Below are 8,966 nucleotides of genomic sequence, written 5' to 3'. Positions count from 1 at the left end.
GTGTTTGTTCTCAGGAGAATGCAATGGAAAGTTATCTTTATTCTTTGTTACAGGGTGGCATGGGAGAAGTTCATGAAATACAGCAACATACCTTGGGAATTTATTAAAATAGTTAATACTTTTAAATAGGATAATGAATTTATTCCATATTCTTTAAATGTGGACTACCAAATATATAAATGTTTTGAACATATATCTATATGCAGATCATATCATTTGAAAATCAGAATAGTACATTAATGAATAAATGAGATTGTGAAATCTTAATATAGTCCTTTCAAAGTCTATAAATACCTTTTATATTTTTCTACATTATCTTGCTATAAAATATTTAAAATAATCATTTTAAAAATTAGAGTTATAAAAATTAAAAAAAAATAGTTCTCACCATCAACATCAGGATTTTAGGCACAGGAAAGGGAAAACAAGACCTTTTCCAAAAGTCCGAACTGACATTCAAAAGACTGGTCTTCCAGTCTGTGACTTTCAGATACCCAGGAAAATGTCTTCATCAAGAAATTCAGATGGATTCAATTACTACATTATTAAATTCCCTGACTATTCAAACAAAACAAAACAAAAAAACCTCATTATTTTGAAGGCACTTAACTTAGGAAAAGTCAGTGAAAAGGTAAAATACAAGATTGGAACCCAGAGGTAAGAATGTATTGACTTCTAAAAGGCAGTGCTGTCCTCTGACAAATAGGAGCTACATAGTTCAGAAAGGTATGAACAGGGTTCCTCTACAGAGGAAGATCAGTAGCTGCAGAAATAGGGTGAGATCCCAGTATACATAGACATGACTCAGTGAACTCCAAAGATTTCTGGCCTGAGCCTCACAACTTCCGGGGGTCACTCCGCCTAAGTCCAAGTACCCACTGAATAGTTAAACACAGAATGTGCCTGTAGGCATTCTCTTTTATTTGCTTCTTTGTCCACATTTTCCCCCTATAAAATAAAACCCTGACTTTGGAGAGCAGAAAATACATCCGGTGAAAATTGAGAATTTGCCCAACTCTTCACATTATCTACTAGCTGCAAATGATCTGTAGAAAGTTGCAAAGCCACCCAAACAGGCCTGAGGCCAAGGGCTGTCTTTGCCCTTTCTGGATTTCCTGGCCAAGTGCGGGGGGCGAGGGGGGTGGGGGAGGAGTGAAGAAACGTGGGGTGAGGAGTGGAGGGCTGCCTCAGGGTTGGCACAGAGCCCAACAATTTCTTCTTTTTCTCCTCTATCTTTCAGCAAACTAAAGAGGGACGGTGGGATGTAGTGGGGAGGACCTGAAGGTGCACTATTCTCCTGGCAAGTCCGGAAGAAGTGAGCTTTAAGGATGGGTTTAAGGTCACTGTCTTTTTCACAACAGGGTTATTTCTAAGGAACCCAGGAAAGCTGCTCTTTCTTCCAGGGATGAGGGATCCCCAGCTATTTCTTCCTGTTTGTCGCCGCATGAAGCTAGAGAAAAAAAATAAGTAATTTCTAGGTGTCCCGGGAAAGTTAATTTCCTTAGAGATAATAAAATTAAATGAAATCCCTTACAATGGTGAAGATAGAATCTGGTGATAGTAGACTCCAGGCACTTCTATGTCGCATGCAGCAAACCCCTTCTGGTGGCTCTGGCTTCGGCCAACCTAGACCCTGGGTCCCAGAGCCTTGAACACGCAGAAGTCAAAGCGCTCCTCTTTTCTAATATTTACAGAACTGTTGTTCAAGAAGTGGGCTGTAGGATAAATACTCCCATTTCTCAGATGGGGTGCCTAGGCTAGGAAAATTTAAATGACTTGCTCACAAAGGCTAAGGCTAAAAAGTCAATTCTCCCCTAATCTGCCGCATTCAAACTGGTCATGTGTAGCAAAGGGACGAGGGGGAAAAATGGTCGCCTGCGACGAGGAGGACAACCTCTTTCATCTCCAGCAGCTAGGCACTGGGATTGGAGTTCGCTCTGGGTTTGCCAGCTAAGGTCGCGGTGTGATTGTGGCCTCTTCAAGGGAAGGACAAGCGTGATGCTCTTCTGCCACCGTGCGAGAGCCGGCAAGGGAGCCATCCCCAGAGAGAATAAAGAAACCTCTGCAAAATGGAACAGGGGGATGCTTCTCTTCACCCCCACGGCCCAGAAAGGCCCGCCAGGCTTTTAGAGCTGCGAATTCTCCTCCGCCTACGTGTTCTGGGCCGCTGTATGCGACGACTCTCCCCTAAAAGTTGTCCTTCCGGCTGATTCGGAAGTCGCTCCAAGCTAGAGAAGGTTTATGCTTTGTCATTATCCTCATCGCCCTCTTTATTTTGCCCCTGCCCTGTCGCATTTCAAGAAAATGAGCTCTTAGAAAAGAAAGCCTCTCCGTTGAGGCGGCTGGCAATCTCACAGAAATGATGTTAATGGTTGCAGGGCTTTTTTCTTCCCCTCTGCTATTTTTTTCGAGTGAACTGTGAAGATCTGTGAAAATAATATCAGGGTTTTCCGTCAGAACGAGCTTTGCCCTGCACTCAGGCGTAGCATGATCTGACCTGACACCTCCAACCATCTGTGCTATCTATCTGCCTTCTGATTTACCAGATCTGTACAAGCCACATACAAATTGTACTTGATACCGAAGAAAAGACAGCCAGGCCCAGTCCAGTTCGATGGTGAACTTTCCATTTGATCCCTTTCTAAAGACCGGCCTCCCAAAGACTTTCCTGGTGTTTTCCTTGGACACACCCTCTACCGAGTGTGTTCATCAAACTAAACAAACCCCCATCAAAGGCCCAGATGAGATCGTGGTTTCTTTGACCCAGGCCTCAGAAAACGGTATGATGTAGATGTCAATTGGGAATCAATAAAAGTTGCCAATTCAATCTACTGGCCAGAAGGCAAAGCCGCCAAGAAAGCCCTTCCTCTCTGCAGGAGGGGTCAGGGCCCGGCGGCTTAGGAAGTGCTTTCTAGCCCCCGCTCCACGCAAGCGCGCGCGCGCGCGCACACACACACACACACACACACACACACACACACAATTGAGGATCCCCCCTGCTCTATTTTTACTGAATTGCGTTTGGGCTATAAAGTCAAGATTTCTGTCTCCAGTTCCGATTATATGTTCTAGCACAGAAATTAACCTTCAATAAGAGGTGCAAATCAATATTTTTTTAAAAACGTGTTTCAAACAAGCCTTTAAGTTGCTGTTCTGACCTACCAATGACTTCTCACTCTAAATGTGGCTACGCTGCACATTTGTTCAAGTCCGTTAGACTGGAGAGGGGGAGACTAAAGAGCATCATCTTTATTTGGGTGAGAGTCCTCTAAAGCTTGAAATGTTTTTACTTCATGGGCAGCAACTGTTATCAAGTGTGAGACTTTTGAAGGGAGTGGGGATAGAGTCCAAACTGACCTCTTCTACAGATCCCTGGTCCTGTTTCCTCTGCTGCAGATTTGCTTCCCACCCAGCTGCTTTGACAGCTGGAAAAGGAGAAGTGGCAGGCATGTAAGGATGGGTACTTGGAAGAAATGAGAAGATCCGCTTTGCCTCCCTCTCCCCATTGTGCGTGCTCACCCCGTAGGGTTTACTGTTCCGTTATTACAACTAAACTTGCGAATTCTTGGAGGATTTCGATTTTGCCCAGTCCTCTTTGTCCTCTGGAGACCTTTTGACGAGGCATCGCATAACCCCAAAGTGAATTCCTGTAGCATCCCTGCCTCTTTGATGGGGAAAAAAGAGGGAGGGCCCAGGCAGGAGGAGAGGGGGAGAGCGAAACGCTGTCGCTCTTACTTGTTTTCTTTCCAGCCACTCATTACGTCTTTTCATCCTCTGGGTTCAATGAAATACTGAGGAAAAGTCCACCGGCGAACAGCGGGCGCTGTCGAGTGCTGGGAGGTGCTGAAATGGCCAGGGCGCACTGGTCGCAGCCTTGATTGGCAGAGCCGACCAGTGACTGACAGGGGGTCTCCATGGCGCCCGCGCCGCCAATCCGCCCACCCCAGTAGTCGCGCCAGCTAGCCTGCCTGCGTGCCTGAGCCAAGCCGAGCCGAACCTCCTCCAGTCGGGGACGCTAGCTCCTGGCCGTTGTGCCGCCACTGCAGCCCCGGCGGTGTAACCCCAAGGCGCCTCGCGGAGAAGAGCCTGGCGCACCCGCCCTGGCCCGCGGGCATCTGCTGTGTGTCCGGCCCCGGGCTCAGTGTCCCTACAGCTGCCGGCGCTGCCTCAATGTTTCAGCTACCCATCTTGAATTTCAGCCCCCAGCAAGTGGCCGGGGTATGTGAGACGCTGGAGGAGAGCGGCGATGTAGAGCGCTTGGGTCGCTTCCTCTGGTCGCTGCCCGTGGCCCCTGCGGCCTGTGAAGCCCTCAACAAGAACGAGTCGGTGCTGCGCGCGAGAGCCATCGTGGCCTTTCACGGTGGCAACTACCGCGAGCTTTACCATATCCTGGAAAACCACAAGTTCACCAAGGAGTCGCACGCTAAGCTGCAGGCACTATGGCTTGAAGCGCACTACCAGGAGGCGGAGAAGCTGCGCGGACGGCCGCTGGGGCCAGTGGACAAGTATCGTGTAAGGAAGAAGTTCCCGCTGCCGCGTACCATTTGGGATGGCGAACAGAAGACACATTGCTTCAAGGAGCGCACGCGACACCTGCTCCGAGAGTGGTATCTGCAGGACCCATATCCCAACCCCAGCAAAAAGCGCGAGCTCGCCCAGGCAACGGGACTGACCCCCACGCAGGTGGGCAACTGGTTCAAAAACCGCCGACAAAGGGACCGGGCGGCTGCAGCCAAGAACAGGTCGGTAACTAGCGGCCTCCGCGCTTAGTGAGCCAGGGAAGGGGGCGGGTGGAGACATTCTTGGCGAGGTACCTGATGCTTGGAGAATCCGATTCAAATCTCAGCAGTTGGGAGCACATTCTATCCTCGGTTTAGGAGCCCACTGAGCTTTGGGCTGTCGTGCGCGTGTTCCCTATGGTCACCTAGTTCCTCAACTTCTCTATCGTTCACGGCGTATCAGGGTCACTATAGCAGCTAGCCTCGGTCGCCAAACTAAGGCTTCATGAAGAGGGGTCGGCAGGAGAGAAATAAAGATTAAAATCCTAGAAAAGATCGGGAGACTCCAAGGTCTAAATCTAATTCTTGTCAGCCGGGGCCCAGGCTCCTACTATTAAGGAAAGCCTGGCTTATTACGTGTCAGCTTCAGGTTATCATTTTTAAAGCCCAGGTGCCTCCTTCTCTAATGGTTTGAAAATGGTTTTTGAGAGGACTCCTATTCCTAAGTGCAAAGTCGAGTTTTCTTCTTCCCATGCGCGACTAGCCTCAAAAGAACAAACTAGTTGGCCCAGGTTTTTCGTTACTGAACGTGTGGATCTCCATTAGTCAAAACATTTTGGCCAAGGGCTCTGCCTCGTTCCCCAGGCCCAAACTCTCCGTGCGACCCTCAGGCAGCAATTTTTGCCTTTAGCAGGAGCGGACCGAGCCTCGCGGGTACTGAGTCAGAGGTTAGTCCGAGACAGATGCACTACTGGGAAGGGTGTCCCAAGTCCGAAGCCTTATCTGTCCTATTCATCCACACCTCGGCTATTTCCTTAGAGTCCTGTGAGTCTCCCAAAGGTAGGGAACAACTAGGAAAGACCAAAGGCAGGGGAAGTGGAGCAGAGAAAGGGAACGTAGGGGGCGGAGGCAATTGCAGGACTCTGCCAAGAAGCGGCCAAGGACTCCCGCTTGACCTCTGTCGGTTCTCCTTCCCCACCTTAATTGCCAGGGTCTGAGGAAGATCATCTGGTCACGGGGCTGAAGGAATGCGGGCCGGGGGAGGGGGTGGAAAAAGGAGACGACGGGCGGCGGCAACTTTCCGCAGTGTGACCCGTGTCCCCTTCCTTCCCCGTAGACTACAGCAGCAGGTTCTGTCGCAAGGCTCCGGGCGGGCTCTACGGGCCGAGGGCGAGGGCACTCCGGAGGTGTTGGGTGTCTCCACCAGTCCGGCCGCTAGTCTATCCAGCAAGGCGGCCACTTCGGCCATCTCCATCACATCCAGCGACAGTGAATGCGACATCTAAGCTGTCCAACCAGCACGCTCAGAAACAGAATCCCGTGTAAAAACGAGATAAACAATGAAGCGGAAAAGAGGATGAAAGACCAACAAATACACCACGACGGAAGCCAGGTGGCCAGGGACCCGCGGGCTTGGGTTTCAGTGTCGGCTCCACGGTCCGCCCAACTCCAGTGGCGCCCTTCCGCCGCTATCACAGGCGCCCGCGGTGAGGCCTGACGGCAGCGCCCCGTTGTCCTCGCTTTGCTTTTTCCCAAGGATTTTGCTGCGAAGAAGTCTTCGGAACCCGAACTGCACGCTGAGCGCCTGCCCTGAGTCTCTTGTGGGTATTTCACGTCGAAAGGACGCTGTTATATATGTATAACTTTTGCTTTAAAGTTTTTTTTTAACAAAACATATATATGCTGTTTACTTATTTAAGAGACTGCCATGGTAGGTTTCTCTGTAGCTTGGGGAACTTGCTGTTTCTAAACGCAAGCTGGTGCATTCTGTGTGGAGAAGCCAAACAATAAAACAACTTGGTGGACAACCTTTCTTAATTAAGGGAGCTGCTCAGATTTTTTTTTTTAAAGATCATTCTTATTTCCTTAATCAGGCATGCAGGAATGAACTCTCCTGCAAATAGTCTCATCAGGGTTTTCTCTGTATCTTAGGCCATCTCTGGGGTCTCCCAGTGTATTTCTAAAACAACTAATGGTAGGTCCATAACCATCTGCCAAGCCAAGTTGTAATATGTATGTATGTAAGTATGCATATGCATACATATATACACACTATGATATATTTAAACCTAGAAACAGGCAACATGAGTATGCTCTGTAAGGCAACCCCCCACATCCCCAGGTCAGGTAATTAGGGTTTGTCCACCAACATTAATTTTTATGAAGCAGGAACAGTTTGGGAAGCCAGACTGGGCTCTAATAATAGATCCAATTTTATAAAAAAGCAAAACCATCCTGCCATATATTCGGTAACAAAAAGGCTTTCCATCTCCTTTGAGGCCCCTCTCAGGTAGTGAGCACTCATGATCATGCTAAGTGAGCATACACTCCATTTAGAATTGAGCTTTTATTAAAATAAGACCAAAAAATAAAGAAAATAGGAGAGGTCATAGGTAACTAACTAGCTTTTTTCCCCCTTTTCTTTCTTTCTTTCTTTCTTTCTTTCTTTCTTTTTTTTTTTTTTTTTTTTTTTTTTTTTTTTTTTTTTTTTTTTGCTGCAGAACTTAGTTTTAATCTAACGAATGATTTTTAACCAGACAGATACCAAGATGGAGGGTAGTATAGAATTGTGTCACAAATTGAGGGTAAGACAAGACTTCAGAAAAATGATAAACCTTTTAAAAGTCTGATTCCACATTAAACATAAGTGACCAAGAGCCTCACTCTCCTAGTAATAGCTTCAATTAAAAATATAAAATATTCCTAGCATTAATTTTTCCTTCTAAATACACACACACACACACACACACACACACACATACACACACACATACACGTACTACTATTCTGACACTAAGAAAGGAAATGCTATCCAAAGAGTCTCCTAAGCTTTTAACCTAGTGAAACAGATTGCATATTATAAAATTTGACACTGATCTTTAAATCACTTGAGCTGGACTTCTCTCCCCACCCCCTTAGAGTCCTTTCAATTTACCTCTCAGTCCTTAGATGTTCTTTGGGTCAGAAGCCTGCTAACTAGTGGATGATTTAGGCAGATATGTTGAACTGCAAACCAACCAAAATAATTGAAGTAATGGAAAACAAAATGCAGTCAAATGGCAAGATATACTTTGAAAGCCCAGGAAGGATTGATTTTTGATTTCTAAATTACTTAAACAGATTTGGCTCATCTGAACTTTATAAATGACTGTCATTGCACAAAGTGGCCCTTTTTGGAGAATTTTTAAAAATCAAAACTCCTTCTTGCACAAGAGCCCTAGACTGAAGCATTGAGAAACCCTTTGTGATCAAATTGGTGTTCTTCCCAAAAGCAAGCAAATGCCTTCCTGTAGGTCCTGAATGGCTAACATGATAGAGCTCTTTCCAGACTGAAGTTTGTTTCCTAGAGCACATAGTAGTTCCACTAGTTCCTCAAATGCCCAGGAGCAGGACAGGGCTACAGTGAGGCCTGGGAGGCACCTAGAATGCAAATTTTAAGGAGCCATTCACTTTCAAGGTCATGTAAGTGCCAGGAATCTGAATGTCTCCGTAAATTTTGCACTCTAAATGCCTCTATTACCTCACCATAGTCCTGAATCTACCAAGCAGTATTGCGCTTCTATGAAAAATCCAGTGATTTCCAGTCTTGTGCCCCAGCTCCATCCCATCCTAGCTATGGAGTTGCCCCGAACCAGCATTTGGAGGACTTTGTTTGGCAAACTTTCTCTCTTAACTTGATGATTCCAGGTCCAAAAGGAAAAGGAAAGAATTAATGAGTGGAATAATGTAAAAAAAAATGATATTCTAAAGATTCCAACCCACTTATCAGTTCAAATGATGTCTAGAAGCAGAAAGAAATGCCCATTCTTCATTTTAAAGGAAACAGGTAACACTTCTAGGAACTAAGCTTTCTCTTAGAAAAGTATTTTTAAATGACACTTGTTTGGAGAAAGCAAGAAGGCCAAACAGTGGTGGAAGTTGGTTTTTTGTTTGTTGTTGTTTTCAACTTTCTGCTTTAGTGAAAGCCTTTAAACTACGTCTATCATTTACTTAAATTAACATGCTCCCTAAGGATTACATTATAAAGTGGCTATAATGTTTCAATAATCTGGAGATTTGTTCCTCTAATTTCACTTTAGAATCTTAAGTAGTTCATGCATTTTTAAAGGTTCTTTTAAAAAGTATTTATCTGGAGCTGGGGATATGTATAGCTCAGTTGGTAGAGTGCTCACCTCACATGCACAAGGCCCTAGGTTCAATCCCCAGCACACACACACACACACACACACAAAGTTTATGTGAAATCTG

The 8,966-nt window shown here is 46.2% G+C and overlaps 1 protein-coding gene across 1 annotated transcript; it reads left to right on the top strand.

Annotated features, from left to right (window-relative positions):
• Positions 1-4,110: 4,110 nt before the first annotated feature.
• On the top strand, positions 4,111-6,004 carry Six6 (SIX homeobox 6). Its single transcript, XM_026385203.2, has 2 exons — positions 4,111-4,742; positions 5,836-6,004. The coding sequence occupies exons 1-2, from the start codon at positions 4,171-4,173 to the stop codon at positions 6,002-6,004; spliced, it is 741 nt and encodes a 246-aa protein (XP_026240988.1). The 5' UTR covers positions 4,111-4,170.
• The last annotated feature ends 2,962 nt before the right edge of the window (positions 6,005-8,966 follow it).

This window comes from Urocitellus parryii, chromosome 6, assembly GCF_045843805.1.
Source record: "Urocitellus parryii isolate mUroPar1 chromosome 6, mUroPar1.hap1, whole genome shotgun sequence".
Taxonomy (NCBI): domain Eukaryota; kingdom Metazoa; phylum Chordata; class Mammalia; order Rodentia; family Sciuridae; genus Urocitellus; species Urocitellus parryii.
Note: the sequence above shows the minus strand (reverse complement) of the source record. Positions and strands in the feature narration are given on the sequence as shown.